Consider the following 22,485-nt stretch of genomic DNA (forward strand, 5'->3'; position numbering starts at 1 on the left):
AAAATGGCGCATGACGGAAAAAAACTGCCTTAAAAGTGGAACAAGCGCCTTAATGCGGAGACTTTCCCTAATTGAAAGCCGCCGTATTAGCGAATCGCTGTAAAGCGAAGCGCTGTAAAGCGGGGCCCTACTGTATCATACTTAGGTTGCATATGCACCATACATTTAAAGCACATTAAACTACATGCCTCTGCCCCAAAGAATCCTGGGAACTGTAGTTTCCACAGAGCTATAATTCCTTACAAACTACAGTTCCCAGGATTCTTTGGGGAAGTCATGTGGTTTAAAAGTGCTTTAAATGTATGGTGTGTATGCAGCTATAGTCTCTCTTCCAGTAAGCAAACTTAGTAGAACTGACCCTTAAAAGTAACATCCAAATAATAATAATAATATAATAATAATAATGGTTGCCTTCAAACTGACACTGTTTTGCATATCAGAATGTGAAGTTGAGCAACTAAAGTGGATGAAGGCACCAGAAATCTACTTGTTTTTAAAAAAGGGAGGGGTTATATCCAATGCTACACCCTTGCACATGCTCAAAATATGCTTCAGAGGGTCCTCCAACACTTTGGAGCAGATTTTGAGGGTGTGCAGAGGGCTGCAATGGAGAATGTGGAGGACGAAGTTCCACTGAGCAAGCAGAAGCCAAACAGGATTTATTTATTTATTTATTGTCTTTATTTACAATTCAGGATGAATAAGTAGGTCGCCTGGAGGAACCCAGTATCAGCACATATTTGTGGCTATGGCAGATCCTTACACCCTGGAGCCCTACATTTCCCATTCAGTCACTGTCCAGCTGAGTCCTTTTGGACCATTCACAGGATGCCATGATTTCCTAAACACATATCTCAGTTGTTGTTTTAATTTCTCTGTTCTATAAACCAACTTGCACCAAATTGGTCTAATTATATGAGCCATGTAACACTAGAGCCCCAAGATCACAGCTCCTCTTTGGTGAATCAGAAAAATTACAACTTAAGATTCTCTAACTACCAAACGGAAAAGGTGATCTTGCATGAGCTTGCTGTTCCCACTCCTGCATAAACAGACCACTCACATGAGCAATGTTTTTGCATGAGAGCAACTGGTCTTAATCATTGGAACCAACTCCCAGCTGCCTCCAGTTAGGAATTCAAGTACTCTGTTTATCTCAAACTGAGGCATGCACAATAATTGATCAGAGGCCATAGCTCAGTGGTAGAATACATGCAGAAAGTCCAAGGTTCAATCTCTGGGGATACCCATTAATAAGAATCAGGGAGCAGGTGAAGCAATAGACTTCTCTTTTTGCCTGAGAACTGCAAGAGCCAATGCCAGCCAGAGGAGACTATCCATGGCTAGACGGACGAATAATCTGACCTGGTATAAGGCAGTTGCTTACATTCCATGCCTCTATCTCTATACACACCCACACAAATTTGGGCTTTCAGTCTCTGTGCTTCATCTCTTTCACCACCACCACCCTTTTGTAAAAAAGAAATGGAATAAATAGTATTGCCCACTTTATAAACCGATTTAAGACTGGTGGATGAAAAAGTAATATGAGGAATCCAGCTGAAGCTGCAGTGAAAGATTTAAGAGGGAGAAAATTAATTACCCAAATGGCAACATTGGCCACAATATCACCCTCTCTTGGGAAAAATGCCCAGAGAGTTTCAATAAGTGTTAGTGATCCTGGAGTCACTGGCACAGTGGCTTGCAGCAGAACAGAATTAATGCTGGTATCACATTGGTTTTGGCTTATTTCAAAAGCAACTGGGGGTTATATATATAGCCCTAAGGCTAAGGCTCCGTCAGCACAAGGATTTCTCCTTGCATGACACAATGATTTCCCCCTATCTTTCCCCCCACACTTCCTAACTCTGTTCTAGGGTTTTCCCCCAACCCTCCAGAGCAGATTTTGGGATGGCATTTTGGGAGGAGAGGGGGAAATCCCTTTGCGCTAATGCTAATCTTTGCACTAGTGGAAAAAGTTCATTGAATACTGCCGTTGGATTCTTTCCTGAAGAATACAGGAATCCCTCAGGCCATCACTGAACGGAACCAGCCTTACTTTATGATGGAATACAACGAAGCCCAAGCTAAGAGGTGGCGCCGGTAAGGCTAGTTCACACGTTACATTGAACACTGGCTCACGTTGTCTCTACACTTGTGCAAGTGGTTGTTTGAAAGAGTGCACACATATGTCTTTGTACAAATCAGCCATTGTGAACACACATCCACAGACTCAATGCTTGTTGAACATTGCATGTGAATGTCTGTACAAGTGTACCGCTCAACTGTTTGTGAACACTGGTACACAGACTGCACACTCATTGACTGGAATGTGTGAATACCCCTACAGCCTCTCTTTTAAAAAGAGTTTGCGGATCTCTCAAGTATCATCAGGTTACTACAACTTGAATTAAAATGCCTAATGAAGGTTAGACAATAATATGAGATGAACGTTCTTGTTATCATTCACACTGATGTCCCATCCCACTTCTTCACCAAGTAGTTCCAAGTGGTGCAGTTACCCATTTTCATAACCACAACAACCCTATGAGGTAGTTCCATCTGAGAAAGTGTGGGTTTCATGGCTTAGTGAGGGGAGGGGAGATTTGAACCAAGGTTTCCCCAGTCCAAGTTCAAAACTTTCATCCCTACAGTACACTGCCTCTCATAGTATATATAGGTGCAGGGAAAGGAGCAGAGGCAGAAAAGATTCAGATGCAGGGATTAAGGGAGTGTAGCTACTATGACCAAGGGTGTGTTGTAGACTCCTTTTTCATTAAATAGCTGAAAGCTGATGGCATATCTAGTCAGGACGTATGGCTTTGAAAAGCTAATAATATAAAGAGAGAAGAGGAAGTTTTTTTCTGTTTCCCTAGCACCTATACTCCGCCTTGACTATACACAGGAAATCATCTAAAATAAACTTTTATTTTTTACCCGATTGACCTCTGTGGGCACACAGACAGGGAGTTGCCCATTTATTTTGCATAACACATTGTGGGTGGAATACACATGTGTGCACGCACACACGCACAGTTACGAGTCGCTGCCTGTTGGGAATTACTTCCTTGTTTCCTGCCTGCCTGACCCACCTTTCCGTTCCAGCTCAGACATGTTCCTGACGGAAAGGTGCTTTCAAACCTCCAGCTTTGTTTTACAAACTTGTTTTATGTAACCTAGAGCACCTTTAAAAAAAGGTCCCAATAGATCTTGCGCTCACAGAGACCTCCCTTTCTAACTCTTAGACCAAATAGCCAACACATTCCTTAGGCCAAACTTTCTAAATAATAAACACACACCCAGACAGACAGACGTGTGTTTCTTTTTTATTTATTTTAAATGCTTATAGGTCGCCTTTCTGCACAAATCAAGGCAGTAAACAGTATTGTAAACACAAAATTACAACACTACATTATAGTCAAAACTTTCACATTTGAAAAATACAAAAGCAAGCAGCCATCTTTCAAAACATCATTCAGGCAATAGAAACAATCTGTCAGCAGCATGTCCAATAAAAGCGTATCACTTAAAAGCCACTTGAAGGAGAGAGGTTTTTAAAGCATTTTCAAATGCCAAGGCTGAAGTGGCCAATCATACCCGTCTCTTGGGAGTTCATAGAACAGGGTCCACTACGGATTGTCCCTAGTGCCTGTCTCTGCTGCCATCAGTTTAACCAGTGTTACCTCTAAATTATGGACGGTCCTTGGGCAAGACACCATCCATGCTCCCCCTCCCTCAGTGAGTCTGCCTCCTCACTGCAGCAAGTCCTTCATGGGGAGGACAATCCCATCCAGAACTGTTTGCAACCCTCTACCCAGATTCACACAGCATGTGCTCATTCCCTGCTCACTTTATCTCTGGCTACACATTTCCCTCTTCTCAGTTGTTTTTAGCAGAGCTTGGACAAGTTACTTTTTTGAACTACAACTCCCATCAGCCAATCCAGTGGCCATGCTGGCTGGGGCTGATGGGAGTTGTAGTTTAAAAAAGTAACTTTTCCAAGCTCTGGTTTTTAGTTTAGAGTGGAAAATATCAGGTTATTGCTGTAGTATAACTTTAAGAAGAATGGTTAAATCAGTATCATTGCAAAGATAATGAATGGCATACTCCTTTGTAAGTCATTTTGGTTCATTTTTGTGAAGAAAAGTGCCAGGTCAAGACTTTCCTCTTCTCCCAGGCATTTTAGCAAGTGTTTTTAAATTGGGTTGTTTTGTTTTTTTTAATGTGTTTTTAAATTGGTATATTTGTGTTTAATGTTTTTAATTGTTGTAAACCGCCCAGAGAGCTTCAGCTATGGGGTGGTATATAAATGTAATAAGTAAATAAATAAATGTCCAAACTACCAGGGCCAGGCCAAGACGTTTTGGTGCCTGCGGTGAAGGACAGCTCCGCCTCTTCCAGGGACAACATCTGAGTGGACAGGCAACTGCATCTTATTTCAACACTGTGGATGGGACAACATCCTCCACTACACCTGCAGGCAGCAGGCAAGCTTAGAAGGTGCAGGGCAGGCCATGCATACAACTCTGTCATCTAGTACCCTGCTTGACCTCATTTCCCAGCCTCTGCCATCTGAGGCAGCTGCCTCCCTCTGCCTAAAAAGAAGGCCAGATCATCAGTTGATGGACATCATCATGACTTTTGCAAGTTGACTTGTGTAGGAACAGGAGGAGAAATTAGAAAGGCAAACCTACCTAATTCACGCTTTTTGAAACAATACACAAATCAAAACACTGCCATCCTTCAAAATTCGCAGCTTTCCAAATTTTGCAATACTCTTCCCCAGTGAAGTAAAAATAGTGTATACTATAGAGTGTGCATATAAATGCATATATTAATGAAAATAACCTACAAAAATTAATTGCTTTGAAAAAATGGGCATCTTAGGCAAAATACAACAAAGTGTATATTAGGAGAAATTAAACACTGATGCATTTTCATGAGTACTTTTTTAAAAAATGCAAACTAATGTGGAGAACTGAACTTCAGATTAGAAAAATTAGAAAGTGAAAAAAGCCAAAATGGACAGATTCATCCATCCCTACTTGTGTAATCCATAGAGTGTTGCTTTTTCCTTTCGCTAAAAGGACAGGCACAGCATGAGCAACCTGCAGAGGCCCAGAGTGCCAAGTTCCACTTAGACGGAAAAAGCAATGCCACTGCAATCTAGGTCACACTGACATGGCCCCAGCCTAGCTTGCTCACTGCTCACAATCTGCCCTTTCTGGGCACCCACAGCTTGTGTCACCCTCTTGCATTTAGGAATGTGCGCTGAGTCAGCCAGGAGCAAACACGCTTCCACATGAGTTTCCTCCTCTTGGATGGCCCAGAACAAACTTGGTTAGTCAATAGCAGCAACCAGCTGACACCACAGGAGTCCTGTATAACCAGCTTCCAAAGAATCTGCAGTATTAAAGGCAGATTTGGGGTTTTAATCATGGGTGCTTGAAATCAAATCCAGAATCAGGTTGAGGAATGGAAAGGCAGAAGGCCCATTTTCAATTTATATGAGAATTTATTCATGAGGACATTCTCCCTGTGGGCAGTGCTTTAAAAAAGAAGCAGCTTTGGAATCAAGAGGATGCTGCTTATTACAATTGTATCCTGCTCTTCTCTTTATTCCTTTTTGTTGTTTTTGCAACAACCACGTGGGGCAGATTTAGGCTGATAAAGAGTGGTTGGCCTTCATGGCTAAGCAGGGATTTGAACTCAATTCCAAGATTCTACCCGCTAGTGGCAGCTAGTGGCTCAATGTCAGTGGGGCAGTGGAATTTGCTCTGGGTTTTAGTCCAAACTTTGACAGAGCTGTCCAAAGTGCTGAAGCCCTCCAGTCACCACTGCTATCTACCACACCACACTATTCTTGTCAGGCCATAATGCCCCGCTTCCCCTCCAAGTAGCACAACAAACTCATTTTAGAACAGCTGTCATTTGAAGAGGATCTTATACTGCAGCCTTGTCGATTGGCTTGCAAAATGTTAGAAGCCCACAATGCTTATTTTAAAAATTCCCTAGCTCAGGGGTTCCCAAACTGTGGTCCATGGACCACCAGTGGTCTGTGAGCTTCATGTAGGTGGCCTGTAGCATGTCTGTATTAAATATTCATAGTGATTTTTAATTGTATTTGTAAGGCTTCTTTTATTTTTTATACTGTATTTTAGGGTATTACAGGTTGAACTCTATGGAATACAAATTGTAACATAATAAAAGACAAGAAATAAAAGAACCAATAAAATACCATTAAAAATCATACAGCATCTAGCACAATGCAGAAAAATCATTAGTCTGCCAAGACCACTGGCAATTTTCAAGTGGTCTGGTTCCAGGTTTTTGGGGGCCTGTGATGTTCCTATATATTAGTGTATATATGGTAAGTGCTGGTTGTTTAGAGTATACATGGTAAGTAGTGAAAGAGGAGGGGGAGTGAATGGGCAATAGAATGCTTGATGATTGGCTGAATGTTGAAAATGGCTGACAGTATAAATGAAAGGATGACAGGTAAATCTGGGTGAATGTGAGGTGGTGAATTGTGGAATCTGGGGGGAGAAGAGAAAGAGTGGATTGCTTGGTGGGGTTTGAGAGAGTTGTTTGCCAGGAGAGAGTGAAGAAGGAGGGGGTGGAGTTCAGATTAGTATTGAGTAAAACCATATGCTTATGTGCCTTAAGAAGAAATCTTGTTAATCTTGTTAGCTTTGTTATCTGTAATAAATACTTAATTTGGTTTACCAAAGGCCTGATCCTTGGCTGGGGTTTCACAGACCAGAAGGGAGGGTAAGGTAATGACCAAGGCTGAAGGGGAACTGTAACAAATGGTGGCAGCGGTGAAGAGAGTAACAATACCAGTATTCAGAGTCTCTGGGAATACTAGTATTGGGACGTTACTGGTGGTTGCCTAGCAGGGGGATCTGTTGAGATCTGTGCTAGAGCGGGGAGAGAAATCATAAGAGAGAGCGGTCCGGACTGGTGGAGTCCCTGGTGGTGCCTAGAGACAGGCAGTAGCCACGCGCAGGTAGGAACCTGACAGGGAGAGCCAGGGAAGGACGCATCACAGGGCCCTCAGGCACAGTGGATCCCTAAGGGATCACCGGATCACTTTCTCCTGCCACCCATCTTTGTTGCTGCAGGGGCCTGCTGCTACCACTACCACTGCCACCACGCTTGCTCGCCCATCCCTTCAGTGGCAGGAGGCTCTGGGTGCTCCACTGCAAGCCCTTCCACAGCCACCTCCACCAGACACACCTAGGGGCCCGCCCCTTCAAAAGCAGCTTCCGTGACACAGTAAACGTCACCTCGCTCTCCCATGATGCCTTGCATGGTGGTTAACATGTCCACAAGACAAAGTTTCCCCATAGCTCCTCCTGGAAGGAAGGGCAATATATAAATTTCATAATTTAATAAATTAATAAATAAATAAACTAATGGAAGCTCCTTCTAAGGGGGCAGGGCCTGGCATGTTTCTGTGACTGTGGAAGGGCTTCTGGCAGAGCATCCGGAGTCTCCATCCATTGAAGGGATGGGTGAGTGAGCGCAGAGGAGGTGGTGGTAACGGCAACAGTGGGCCCCCACAGTAACAAAGATAGGTGGCAGGAAGAGTGCCAGGCCCAGCACTGGTGGGTGGTGGGCCCTGTGAACTTCTGGGCCCTTGGGCCAATGCCCAAACTGGCTGTCTTCTGGCTCTGGGCCCGGGAACCAGTGACCTATCTCATACCTCCAAGCCCAAGTACAACCTAGATAACAATTCTAACTACCATATGCATATAAACCAGCCCATACGTTCCTACTTTCTACTTGCGGGGGCGGGGGAACCTAAGCACTTGAGAAAGTCTTTGATGTGAGGTTATCCTCATCTGGCATGCAATTCAAAAAAAGCACAATGAACATAGTCCAGGGTCACCTCCAGACTGTCAGTATTTTGCGGGAGGGATTCAATAACATACTGGAAATTTAGGTTTGTGCGATGAAAGTGGATTAAAGTGGTCTGGTGCGACAAACCCGCTGTCTTTTTACAGTCAGGAAAAAACAGGGAAATGCCCTGAAAATGTAGGATAAACAGCTGATTAACAGTAGGAAGTATAACCTCCCTGCAAACAAATCAGAATAAATGTTCAATAAAGACTAGGCATTGTCGAACCTCCGCATAAGCTTTCTGCAAGCAAATCAGAGGAATGCCAATTAAATCAGCCGTCTGGAGCTTTGTTTGTTGTTGGTATCCCACCACTGAAGACATAGCTTTTTCTTTTTAACTGAATGTTGGTTTACCTCTTCATCTGTTAAGACTTTTGCAGTGCCAGAATCTAACAAAACTCTAGCTGGATGTCTGGTTCTGCCTCAGGTGTACTTATTAGCATTTTAAATTTTGAATATAGACTGCTATAACAATAGCAAGACCCAATTACATTTCTCGGTGTGATCGATTTCATCCTCACTTAGTAATGGATAGCATTTACAACACTGTCCAAGGCCGCTTTTTGAACAAGTGTCACTTGGGGAGGTAGAAACTGTGCATTTGGCATGCAAAAAACCCTTCTCTGCTGATGCAAATTAGGAGTTTTGGATCGTGATTATCATTAGGAACATAGCAGGAGTGCAATCACCCTGCCCTCCATAGTGACTATTTCTGCTCTGAAAAACAGTCACATTAAATACAGTAACAGAGGGAAGACCATTTTGAATTTTATTCTGGAATGAGTAAAGTGAAGGTGATTACTGTAAATCATGAGTTGGACTCAAGTTGATTTGATATGGAGAAGAGATGGAACTAGAATTTTAACTAAGGTATTTAATTTCTTAAAAGCAGTTTTGGTAAAAGTAAAAATGCATGGCATAGAATTTATTTGGAGTGGAAGACAGCAGGAAGGCCAAGGGCCAAAGCAGATGCGACATGCAGTCCTATGAATCTTCACTCTAACACAGGGGTTCTCAAACTTTCTACCCCCCAGATCCCCTTGAGATGATTGAAAATGACTGACTGAAAAATCCACCCCCAGCAATGCTTTTCTTCCCACAAGGAAAGATATAGGCACTCTCAGATTCAGTAGCGTCTGGGTATTTACTACACAAAGATAATGTTTCTTTGGATTTCTGTACAAGCATGAGGGCTAGAAACTTACATTTTCAAATAACAGCTGAGAGTCTAAGAACACTGACATTGACAAGCAGACTACTATGTCTGTAGACATGGATTTGCTTGTTTGTTTTGGCTCCCTTTACAGTTAGGTTATGGTCAACAAAAGGAAACGGTGTATGCCAAAGAATATACCAACATATATTGTAGATGTACTACAGTTTGTGTTGATAGTTTAACATCAGTGCACATTCAGGCCAAAAGCTGCTTCCTATTCATAATGCAAACAATATGCCCCTGACATTAACCTTAATCTATTAGAAGCTGCAGCCATATGTGCCTTCAGAACTGTATTGAACTTGGAAGCAAATTGTAAAACTGGAAAGGCATCAACCTATTTAGCTCTCAGGCACCAAGTAAACATACCTTTATCTGTTGGTTGTTTCCAGTCTTGTTTGAGACGCTGGATGAGGGGAACACACTTCTCAATAGCCTCCGCTTCAAGCTGTTCTCTCTTGATTTGGAGCCAGGGCTGCCTTCCCCAGGCGGCCTTAAATTAGCTTGACTCCCCAGGCTAGGCTGATAGTGCTCTTCTGAGTTTCTTCCCCTTCCAGCATTTTCACTGTTTCCCACAGGAACTGGGATGTACTGCTGATGCTGAAAACCTGAAGAGAGTGGGGTAAAGCGGCCGTTTGCGCCCTGGAATTCCGAAGGGCCCAGGGACTGCGCTTTCATTACAAGGCCATTGGTGTGAGCCTGGTTGTCTGATGTAGGTTTATAATCCGGCCACAAGGTCTGCCGTCTAGATGGCTTGGTCCCACCATTGCAGTTGAGGTAGTTTCCATATCTGTCTGCCCAGTCTGGTTCAGCACACTGTAGGTACATGTTAGTGGGTCCATCTTCTCCCAAAAGTCCCAGCGACTGGGCTCTTCTCCTGTTAGTGGGGCTCTTCCCTCTTAAGGTGTTTGAACTGATGAGGGAGAGCTTCTGGATGTCATTGAGTATCCCAGAGATATATCCTTCCACTTCAAACGTGCTGGCTCTCACCACCGTCTACCACAAAATAAACAAAAGCTACATTAACCTTCTAGGCATTTGTTAATATGGAGATTCTCTATGCAGACTGGGGTGTGGGCCTACATGCATTTTCACAATAATGAATGTGTCAACTGGACCAACAGCTCACTGGGATCACGGGGTGAATCACATTTTATTTTTCACTTATTGTATAATGCTGCACTGAATTGGAAAAAGGCTTGGTGCTGCCTACCAATAGCCTTAAGATGGGGAGATGTACCAGACGTACAGTACATTTCTGCCTCCTCCACTTGTTTTTAATTACCAGTTCTTTTTAAATCTGGAGCCCTGTTCAATCACTGACAAACATGCAACAATAGTTATGTGAGCAAAAAGACTGGGAGGGGGGGAATGTCCTCACCCATCTCCCACCACTGGGTTCTACACAAGCTCCTTACCGAAGTCTCCTGATGGGTTGAAGTCATATCTGTAACAGGGCATCCTGCTGGACACTGTCAACCTGTGGAGAGCCTTTGGGAGATTTGGGGGCATGTTCAAGGTGAGCGCGCCCCTCCCTGCTCTTGTCACTCACATTTTTGTCAGCAAGGGATTAGGGCTAATATCTAATATCAGCTCAAGCAATCACAAGTGGAGCTTGTTTCAATCTGAGCAGACAGGATGGGAGGGATGGAGTTTAGCCCACAGTAAATGTGCACATGATAAACCAGCTACTGGATACAATCCACAGTCTTTTTCAATCGGCCTGCTGCCCCTTACTGAGAGATGTATTGAAATGCTGAGGGGAAAATTAGATGCAGTACTAAATCTATGATAATGATAGCTTTACTTTGTAACAGGTTGACAGTCAAAGTCACCCACCATAAGAAACTGGCCCCATTCTGAGACAAATCATATTCGGGCCATGTGAAAATAATGTTGGTTCTGGAATGTAATATCCACACTTCTCCAACTCAGACTCCTGCCTCTCCCATACCTTATCTACCTTGCAGCTTAACTAACTCATTTACTTGGGAAGTGAGAAGCTTAAGAATCTATTAACTAACATCATCTCTTTCTCCACAGGGAGGCACAATACAATACACATGCCTTCCCCTGGCACAATTTTCAATCAGTATGGGGGGAAAAAACTTCCCCTGGAGAGGAGAATTTCTTCCCTTTGCTAAGAACTCAGCAGTGTCTTCATAAAAGACAAGCTTAATTAAGTATAGCAGTAAAAACAGACACGCATCCAGACTAGTGTCATGTGAGGGTACAATTCATTGAAAGTAGCATAAATACAGCAGAGGACTACCAGGGTACATTCACACATGCATTCTGTGTCCAGAAGGTGCAGTTTCATCCAATGATCAGCAGTGAGTTGCTGCTTGAAGCTCAGTTGCATAGAAGTGTAGCTCCATGTGGCAAGTTGTAAATGTACCCAAGGTTTAGAGAAAGACAACTACTACTTTAGGGGAGCAAAATCCTCTGGGTCGGGCTGGGGACCAAAACAGCTCAATGAGGACTAAGCTTGCTCAGTATCCATGGAATGCTGACAGACTTTTTTTAGAGGGGGAGGATGAATGGAGTGGCTGGAATCTGAACAGGGAGAACTCAACATTTTGTTGTGGGTCTTACTTGCATGCTCTATTTATCAAGGCCGATTTGCATGTTCCCTTTCTAATGAAGACATGTGCATTTCCCCTGACTTTGGGGATCCCTACAAAGGGAGCAGACTCTCTCATAATCTCTCTCTCATAGACTGATAGAGTCATAGAGTCTCTGGTAGTAATAGGCGAAGAGGCCTCACGCCTAGTTACTCCAGCATTCCAGAGGAGGACGAGGAGGAGGAGGAGGAGCTGCCTCACACCAAACAATCTTCCAAGCAACAGCATCGAGCCTACTGTGGCACCAGCTGCCTTGAAACACCAAGGAAGTGCTGCTGCTGCTGCTGTTTCTGCTGCCATGGTGGGTATGGCAGCTCCAGAGCCCTCTCCTCAGGGGCACAGGAAAAGGACAGTCTTAACCCAACCCTAACAGCCCTCCCCCCACATCTATCTCTACTTATTCCAGCTGCTGGTGGTGATGGGGGATTCTAAAACAGGCCCAGGAAACTCAAACACACATGATGCCCCACCAGGAACCTGCGGATCTGTACTAGGCCAAGGATGTTCTCCTCTCCACTTCTGCCATGATAATGTATCGGCCTGCTTGTAGAGGCATGCATCTGTGCTCTATTGCTTGCTGTCAACAGCCTGACTTGCTCTGTCAGCCACCCAGTTGGCCACGCAGGCTGGCACTGGCGGATGGGCCAGGCTTCTTGCTCTGTATGCGGTGACAAGCAAAAAACAGGAGGGAGGAAAGGGCCAAAACAAACTCCCAGGTCCAAGAGCCCATTCAACAGGGATTACTTGACCTTTTCAGTTTCTCACCAAACAATGATATCCTATGTTCATAGATTGTGGGTAACTGCAACAGAACAAGGGTCAGCCTAGTTTTACATCACTTTACACATGACGTTTTCCCTAGATGGACTGAGAAAATATCTAGGCAGTTAAAGAAAAAAAGTACACCATCAATTCTGAAGGGAAATTAGAGCAGACAGAAGGGAAAAGAGGAAAAGGGCTCTTGCACCTTTGTGCATTTCAGCAGCTGTTGCTTGCATGACAAGTTGCACCCAGTGAAATCCCCTCTTCTAAACAACCATCAAAGGTGTGGATGAGAACTAATAAATTGAAACTCAATCCAGACAAGACTGAGATGCTGTCAGTGAGCGGTTTCTCTGATCAGATGGTGGATACTCAACCTGTCCTGGACAGGGTTACACTCCCCATGAAGGAGCAGGTTCGTAGTCTGGGAGTTCTTTTAGATCCTTCATTGGCACTTGAGGCCCAGGTAGCCTCAATGGCACGAAGTGCGTTCTACCAACTCCGGTTGGTAGCCCAGCTACGTCCCTATCTGAGCAGCAACGACCTCGCCTCAGTTATCCATGCTCTGGTAACCTCAAGACTGGACTACTGCAATGCGCTTTACGTGAGGCTACCTTTGAAGACGGTTCAGAAACTGCAGCTCGTGCAAAATGCTGTGGCCCGATTGTTGACTAGGACTAAACGATCTGAACATATAACACCTGTTCTGGCCCGTTTGCACTGGCTGCCTATATGTTTCTGGGCCAGATTCAAAGTGTTGGTTTTGACCTATAAAGCCTTACACGGCACGGGTCCGCAATACCTGATGGAACGCCTCTCCCGATATGAATCTACCCATACACTGCGTGCAACATCGAAGGCCCTCCTCCGGGTACCAACTCATAGAGAGGCTCGGAGGATGACGACAAGATCTAGGGCCTTCTCAGTGGTGGCCCCCGAACTATGGAATAGTCTCCCTGACGAGGTGCGCCTGGCACCAACATTGCTTTCTTTTCGGCGCCAGGTTAAAACTTACCTCTTTTCACAGGCATTTTAAAACATTTTAATATATTTTAGTATATTTATAACACTCTGATATACTAAATTAATTGTGTAATATGTTTTTAGCTTTTGAGTATTTCTGTTATGTGTGCGGTAGTTATTACGTGGTTTTATCATATTGTATTTTATATTCATGTTGTTCACCGCCCAGAGAGCCGTTGGCTGTGGGCGGTATAGAAACTGAATAAAATAAAATAAATAAATAATTTTTTCATTTGACCACCCTAAGCGAGAAGCAAGCTCATATCTTTCTGAAATGAAATGGGCCGTGCTGGAAGCTGTTCCTGGCCTGGAATGTCTCAGGCCCGAGGAACTGTCCAATCTTTTCAGGAATGCTGTTCAGGGTTACTCCTCAGATTGTGCTGCCTTGGGCTCCTTTTTGAAGGAGGGGTGGGATATAAGTTTTATTATTATTATTATTATTATTATTATTATTATTATTGATACGCCAAACACCTGCAACCTATTTGGAAATTGTCATGATCCCCATCCTGATGGCTGCTATTCTAACCTGACTAGAAAGATGAGTCTGAATGGTATATAAACAAGGACAGTAGCTCCAAGCCCCCAAGCAAGGCAGTTCTTCTTTCACAAGAAACGTTGCTTGCTTCTCCACTCCTGTTTCCTGTTTAAAGCTTGTTTCACCGGAGGCAGCAGTTATCTGAGTTAACTGTGGCAGCACACTGCTAGCACTGCCCTGCCTCTACTTTTTCTGGCTCAAGTATTGGGAAATTTATTTATTTTGGGCCACCAAACTTTCTTGAAGCCATTTAACTTCCTCTTTTTTCTCTTGTCATCAAGATCTACTCCTCTAGGTCATCTCACATGCAGTGGAATCAAGGGTAGAATTGGATTACATCTTCCACATCTGAAGAAATGGCCTCTAGTCCACACAGAAGCTTATGCCCTTTAAGGGGCCTTTGTTGTGGTGGTTGCAATGGACTGAAATCTTTTTCTAGAACACCCAAAACATTGTATTCTTATCATTAGCTATGAAAGTTTGTGTATATTTTGACTGCCTTTCAACAAAGTTTTTCCAGTACTTCATATCTCTTCATTGTGGACATGTTCACCTCTGAACACAATATTTGTCAATGTATAGAGGGGGCTATTTCATTCAAATACCAGCAGATTAGGGAGAGTTCTGAGGAGCACTAATATTTCCATCTCACCTTCATAGGCTGAAGCTGTACCCGGGTGATCCTTGAAGGGTCTACAACAGGTTTGGGCCGTTTAAGAGTGTCCAGGATATTCTGCCATTGAGGAGGCAGGCCAATAAATTTTCCTTCTTTTGGATCAAATGAGGTATGCACACGATGCTCAAAGTTCTGTGGAGCAGAGATCTCAGGGCGTTTCTTCTTCTTCTTGCGGAACATTGTGCCTAGATAAGAAAGATAAAATACATTGGCATTTTTTAGACCATTATTCAGCTACAATTGCAAGCAGTTAGTCTAACTATAGGCCTCAGCTATGGATCCACATCCCCATGCCCACCAAAAGACACATCCTGTTAGTTCAATGGGGAGCAGATGAACATCACACCACAGAAGCAGATATGCATTCAGACATGCATCTATATCAGGGATGGGTAAGCTGCTGCTGGACTATAACTACAATCACCCCTGAACCTTGGCCATCCTGGCTGAGACTGATGAGAGGTGGAGTCTGACAACATCTAGATGGCCACAGGTTCCCCATCCTTAGTCTACATCCTCAAAAGCTATGAACAAGGAAGGTGGCTGTCCCTTGCTGGATCAGGTCAATGGCTTCTACAGTAGTGGTTTTAGTGGGTAGGAATATTGCAAGGTATAATCAACTCAGCACTCACTTTCTAGTTCCTTCCTCTTTTCCATTTGTTTGGACATACTCCTTTTAGCTTGAGATTTCCCTAAACTAGTTTTGCTTTCAAAATCTTAACATCTGAAGACCAAAGGGAGTCTTCTAAACATCTTTAACCCTCCCTTTTAGTGCCTCTTGCATCTGCTACTAGGAGCCAGGAATGTCCAGAAGCACCACTGGCAATCCTATCAGGGACTTGCTACATCCTGATTCTGTGCTATTGTATTTTAAATACATGTAAGTTACTTGAAGAACTTCTGTTAATAGCTAGGGATTAAATATTTTAAACAGACAAATACTTTGAAAAATAAAGATCCTTATTTTGTCATAGAGCGTTAGAACAAGGGTAAAAGTAGTAATTATTTGGATTCAATACTGGAGGATAAGGTGACTCAAGAAAAGAACTACACATTCTTATGAAGACTGTCAACACTGACTCAATTACCCACTGGGATTGAGATCTCCTAAACACATTTCTTCATCTTCACACAATAAGCAAATCACAACAATAATCCCCCAGAGCTGGCAGTGTAGAAAAACAAGGAAATCAAGCACTCAAAGTAGGATTGTTACCAAGATTCAGATTTGCAGGCTCAGACATAGGAGTCTTGGGGGATCGTAATGCTTGCCATAACTTAAGCATAAGATGGACCTTATGACCCCAAATTCTTTTCTATTTGGACTTTAACACATCACCACCCTCAGGGAATGATCATTGTTCTGTTTCATGTACCATATGAAGACAAAGAAATGAATTAAGTAGACACAAAACCATTTCATAGTAACTGAATGTTTGTCAATAGCCTATGTGTAGTCTTTTTCTCAAGTGACCCAGTCTTCAGACATTGGACTGAAATAAGGATAATAATAGCTGTTGATATAAATATCTTAGGTTTTGGTGCAGCAGTGTATGTGAGAAGAATCTTGCTGCCTTTTCCATATATTCTTTCTAGAATCCCTCTGCTCCCACCTATTTCCATTCTCTTTATAAACTTCACCAAGGTTCATGAACTAATAGGGTCCGGGGGGGGTAAGCTCATGGTTTATTATTTCTTATTACTGTCACTATTTTTACTACTATTATTGTTATTTCCAGTAATGTCTTTAGCACTTATTGCATTATGCTGCCATCATAACTCCCAGAATGGAGAAGTGGAGCCGCTACTGCATCTGTAGTCTTACTGCTTGCACTGGCCGGAGTGGAAGATGAGGAGGGCTATAAAAAAGTTGGTTTTCATTGCACCAGCCCCAGGCAGATCCCCAGCCAATTCAGCTCTGCCCTCCAAATGCCCTGTTTTGAGAGTCTGTGCTGGTTACCATTGGAAGGCCAGGCATATAAACACCAGTAGCATCCACCTACCCTTTCAGCAGGGGAGGTGAGGGATTCCGCAGCTGTGAAGGCTGCAACTAGAGCTGAGCAGAGGGACACCTCCACCACATCCTAACTTCCTCCAAGGTGGTGGATTGGGGGAGCATTACAATAGCTCTGCTCATTGGCTTTGCCCATAGCCAAAAAAACCTCAAGGCAATGCACCATTTTCCTTGTTTGTTTTTACATAAGGGTGGCTGAATGCTCCAGAGATACAAAAGCATAGAGAATGAAGAGCACCTTTCCCAAGTACATTTAGTTATTAAAATATATATTTTTAATTCAGATAGTGGCATTAAAAAGAGAAGACTTTTATCAGTCGTTACTACCAATGTCATCAGCAGTTTCTAATATTCACACAACTACATCCCCAATAGCAATGCACCCATCTAGCAAATAATTGCATTGCCCCAGCAACAGTCTACAGTCAGTGCAGGGGAAATGCAACACTGCTCAAAACAAAATTGCTTCCTTGAGGGAAGATGTCTGCATTGCACTTGCACATACCATCAGAGCAAGTACACATTTGTTGTACGATAAAGGGGTAGTCTAAACAGGTCCTAAAGCTAATGCTTTCTTAGCTAGAAGTCTGTGTTGGCTAGCCCAGGGATGGGAAAACTGTGGCCCTCCGGAAGTTGTTGGACTACAACTCCCATGATCACTCTTCTTGGCCATGTTGTCTGGGGCTGATGGGAGCTGGAATCCAGTAACATCTGGAGGGCTACAGGTTTCCCATTCCTGGGTTAGAATACAGACTTTCACATGCAACATGGTGCTTTGCAGACTTTGCTGGTTTATCCTCCGATGCTGGACAGTCTCTCCTTTTTGCAGAGTTTTTCCTGCTCAGCAGATTTCAGTCGCCTGCACAGCAATTCAACTTCACAGGGAGCTCTCTTGAGCCTGCTGCTTGGATAATTTTGCTCTAAATTTGGGTCAGAGGCAGAGCGTGAATGTAGTAGGAATAATTTCTATTGCAGCAATTGCAGACTTTTCTAGCAATATTTGCATTACGCATCACACTTCAGTGTCATGCTTACTAAAGCGATGATATTCTATAACGTTCATTGTAGTTGTCACAGCCAATACTGAAGCTCCAGGCAAAAAATATACCAGACACTCTGAATGATTCTTTGTCATTCTGCCCTGTTTTCTGGGGTCAGCACAGTTCATAACAGCTGGATAGTTATGCTGCTCTGTTGAGGCCAAGTTCCTTTTCTTTGTAAGCTATATCACAAATGCCTACAAGAAAGCCCAGATTTAATTAGCAAATAGATTTAAAGTACTGACGAGATTTAAATGTTGCTCAGGACAGTGATGTGGATCCATTCCTGCCCTGAAGACAGATGAGAACCCAAAGCATAAGGATCTTAATCAATTTAGCATGGGGCTCAGCAGTAGAGCATCTGCCTTGCAGTCCCGGGTTCAACCCAGCATCTCCAGGTACAGCCAGTCAGCACAGACAATACTGAGCTACATGAGCCAATGGTCTGACTCAGTATAAGGCAATATGTTCCTATGTTAAAGGCAATGGGGACAGCAATTGCTGGCACTAGAAGCAAGCAAGCTATGACCTGGTTCACACACAACGCTAAGCCAAATCAGTAATAAAACAGACCTTGCAATCTAAAAGCCACAACACAAAAGGAAAATGGATGGAGGATCAGGAGGAAATAAGCAAACTTAGGTACCAGTTCTTAGTTATAGATTCTTCTAATGACCAGCTGGGATGGGAACAGTTCAAGCAGAGGACAGTTTCTTCACTTTTACTATACGTCACTCATGTTTCCACTTCTCCATTGTATCCAAAGTCTACTCTTTAGCTATCTGCAAAAAGAAAAATTTAAAGAATGGTGGTGGTGATATTCCAGAGTTCCCTACAAGGCCTTGGCTCCTGGAGGTCACTGCAGTAAGTCTCCCAACCTCTCCACTGAGTCCAGTTTTCCCCTAATGTTCCCCAAAAGACACTGCTGGTGCTACCTACTGAGTCAACAGAGATCAGGATGACCCTTCTTTTATAGAATTGACTTTGTAAGCCAAAGCCAGCAACATATGCTATCCTACAATCCCCCTAATGAAAACATGTTCAAAGTCATTAAACACATTTATTTACAGAAAATAACACCAAGAACGAAGTCATTTAACACCAAATAAGGAACAATGGTTCTATTTAAAACCTTAACCTAACACACCCACCCCGGCCTCCCTCTTCAAAAGCTTTTCTGATCACGAGCCTTTTAACTAGGCCTTCCTCTCTTTCCCAGATCCCACTCACAAACTGCTAGCTCATCTCAGGCTCTACCCAACTGTCTCCTAACTGCCCTTCTTGAAAGACACACTCCACCTGTCTGTCACTCACTCTGACTCCACCCACCATTCCATCACTCACCCTTACTATCTATCATTCTTCTATTATACACTTCCCCTTTCAAATAATTGTTTGTACTTGGTGCCCTGTGACAACCAACAGAAGTCAATTTTGATATCAAACAAAAACATTGCAGTTAATGACACTAATCAACAAACTTTTTAAAATAGCAAAGCATAATAAGGAATAATACATTTCATCCTGGTTGGAACAGTGATGAATTTCACAAGCCCATATGCCATTTGCAGAAGTCCTTTTTGAATAACTCCCCAACTCCTGGATCAAATGGAATCTTTAAATTCAATAGAGTCAGAATGTGCACCATACATACTGACAACTGTCATAGGTAGGTTGGGTTCTTCCTGAGATACCTCATACATAATTCACAGGTGCTGAAACAGTCCTAGGAGTCTCATAGTCATATGACAATTGCTCTTAGCTGCAACAATTAACATACTTTGGAGTCTCAGTGGATATGCAATGCCTACATAAGTGTCTTATAAGTTCCCAATTTTACTACCCTGTTTGTGTGGCCTATCACCCCAATTAATAAGAAAGAAATGAAGATAGGAAGAAGAGACTAGTGTAATTAACCAGTATATAAATTGTTGAAATAAATAAATAAAATCACTGTGGTTTCCTAAGACATCTTAGCAGTTGGTGAGGCAATCCATGAAGCAGAGATTGTTCAAAGAGTAATTTTGACTGCAGTCAACAGCTTGTATCAGACCAAAGCTGGCAATTGATTTGTTCTGGGTGGCAAAGACTGAGGGCTAAGCTTTAACTGCCAACCCCTTAAATGAAAAATGAGATCATACTACTGTGTCTAGCAATGTTGCTGGTAGCAATAGGAAGAAGATGGTGGTGCTTTCATTGACACAAATGAACCACTATATCAAAGTTACCCAGGATTCCTAGGAAGAGATTAGGAAGTCCCGCTGTAATGAATTTGCTAGGAACTTCCAGGATAAAATCTTTAGCATCCGCCAGGACTTAGTCTCCAGTGTTATAGCAGGTGAATCAAGCGAGGTATCCAGAGCACAGCCTTGTCCCGATTTCTTAGATGAGTTTCAGCTTGAGGACGTTGACAAGGTGCTTGGACAGGTTTGTGCAACCATTTCTGTGCTGGATCCCTGCCCTTCTTGGCTAATAAAAGCTAGCAGGGATGGAACAGCCGGCTGGGCCAGGGAAGTGATTAACATTACTCGAGTCCCTGGGTACTCCAATATGGGGTCCCGCAGGGTTCAGTTCTGTCCCCCATGCTCTTCAATATCTATATGAAGCCGCTGGGTGAGGTCATCAGGAGTTTTGGAGTGCATTTTCAGCAATATGCTGATGATACGCAGCTCTATTTCTCCTTCTCATCTTCTTCAGGTGAGGCTGTCAATGTACTGAACCGCTGCCTGGCCGCGATAATGGACTGGATGAGAGCTAATAAACTGAAACTCAATCCTGACAAGACTGAGATGCTGTTGGTGGGGGGGCTCTCTGCCCAGATGGTTGATGTCAGACCTGCCCTGGATGGGGTTACACTCCCCCTAAAGGAGCAGGTCCGTAGTTTGGGGGTTTTATTAGATCCGCTCCTGTCACTTGAGGCCCAGGTAGCCTCGGTGGCACGGAATGCGTTCTACCAGCTTCGGCTGGTAGCCCAACTACGACCCTATCTGGACAGGGAGAACCTCGCCTCAGTTATTCACGCTCTGGTAACCTCTAGATTGGATTACTGTAATGCACTCTACGTAGGGTTACCTTTGAAGACGATTCGGAAACTTCAGCTAGTGCAGAATGCTGCGGCCAGAGTTCTTACTGGGACGAAGAAATTTGACCATATAACACCTATTCTGGCCCAACTGCACTGGCTACCAATATGTTTCCGGGCCAGATTCAAAGTGTTGGTTCTTACCTATAAAGCCCTTAATGGCATCGGACCGCAATATCTGATGGAACGCCTCTCTCGCTATGTACCTACCCGTTCACTGCGCTCGACATCCAAGGCCCTTCTCCGGGTCCCAACTCATAGGGAGGCCCAGAGAACAGCAACTAGATCTAGGGCCTTTTCAGTGGTGGCCCCCGAATTGTGGAATGCCCTCCCAGATGAAATACGCCTGGCGCCTTCTTTATTATCTCCAGTATGGGGTTCCGCAGGGGTCAGTTCTGTCCCCCATGCTGTTCAACATCTACATGAAACCGTTGGGTGCGGTCATCCGGAGTTTTGGAGTGCGTTGCCATCAGTATGCTGATGACACGCAGCTCTGTTTCTCCTTTTCATCTTCTTCAGGTGAAGCTGTCAATGTGCTGAACCGGTGCCTGGCTGCGACAATGGACTGGATGAGGGCTAATAAACTGAGGCTCAATCCAGACAAGACTGAGATGCTGCTTGTGGGTGGTTCTTCTGACCAGATGGTGGATGTCCAACCTGTCCTGGATGGGGTTGCACTCCCCCTGAAAGAGCAGGTTCGTAGCTTGGGGGTTCTCCTAAAACCATCTCTGTCACTTGAGGCTCAGGTAGCCTCAGTGGCACGGAGTGCTTCTACCAACTTCAGTTGGTGGCCCAGCTATACCCCTATCTGGACAGAGATAACCTGGCTTCAGTTGTCCATGCTCTGGTAACCTCCAAGTTAGATTACTGCCAGGCATTCTACGTGGGGCTGCCTTTGAAGACGATTTGGAAACTGCAGCTTGTGCAAAATGCAGCGGCCAGATTGGTAACAGGGACCAGACGATTCAAACATATAAAACTGATTCTGGCCCGCTTGCATTGGCTGCCTGTATGTTTCTGAGCTCAATTCAAGTTGCTGGTTTTAACCTATAAAGCCTTACACGGCTTGGGATCACAATACCTGATGGAACGCCTCTCCAGTCATGAACCCACCCATACACTACACTCAACATCAAAGGCCTTCCTCCGGGTGCCTCCTCCGAGAGAAGCTGGGAGTCTGGCAACAAGGGAGAGGGCCTTCTCAGTGGTGGCCCCCCAAATTATGGAAGGATGTGTTTAATGAGGTGCGCCTGGCACCAACACTGTTGTCTTTTCGGCGCCAGATCAAGACTTTCCTCTTCTCCCAGGCATTTTAGCATGTGTTCTTAAATTGTTTTTTAAAAAATGTGTTTTTAAATTTGTATATTTGTTTTTAATGTTTTTAATTGCTGTAAACCACCCAGAGAGCTTTGGCTATGGGGCAGTATAAAAATGTAATAAGTAAATAAATAAGTCGTGCCTTTGATATTAAATAAGTATTTCAGCTGCAGAGAGGGCATGAGTAATTCCAATGCCCTTTCTTTTTCTCCTCACTGGTTATTTCCTTGTGTGTGAGAACCACTCCCATATGGAGGGCCTCTTCACACAAGGTGAAATGACATATAG

The 22,485-nt window shown here is 43.7% G+C and overlaps 1 protein-coding gene across 5 annotated transcripts in view; it reads right to left on the bottom strand.

Annotated features, from left to right (window-relative positions):
- Positions 1–22,485, bottom strand: part of PAK6 (p21 (RAC1) activated kinase 6) — a 69,466-nt gene that overhangs the window by 20,596 nt on the left and 26,385 nt on the right. For 4 of the 5 annotated variants that reach the window (XM_061613205.1, XM_061613201.1, XM_061613202.1 and 1 more), the window contains exons 2-4: positions 18,445–18,580; positions 14,721–14,929; positions 9,491–10,117 (exon numbers count right to left, since the gene is read on the bottom strand). In XM_061613205.1, the coding sequence (XP_061469189.1) occupies positions 9,491–10,117; positions 14,721–14,924 (831 nt within the window). In that variant the 5' untranslated portion in view covers positions 14,925–14,929; positions 18,445–18,580. The remainder of the gene's footprint in view (positions 1–9,490; positions 10,118–14,720; positions 14,930–18,444; positions 18,581–22,485) is intronic. The other variant, XM_061613204.1, reaches the window with a different exon arrangement.

Source organism: Rhineura floridana, chromosome 2, assembly GCF_030035675.1.
Source record: "Rhineura floridana isolate rRhiFlo1 chromosome 2, rRhiFlo1.hap2, whole genome shotgun sequence".
Classification (NCBI taxonomy): Eukaryota; Metazoa; Chordata; class Lepidosauria; order Squamata; family Rhineuridae; genus Rhineura; species Rhineura floridana.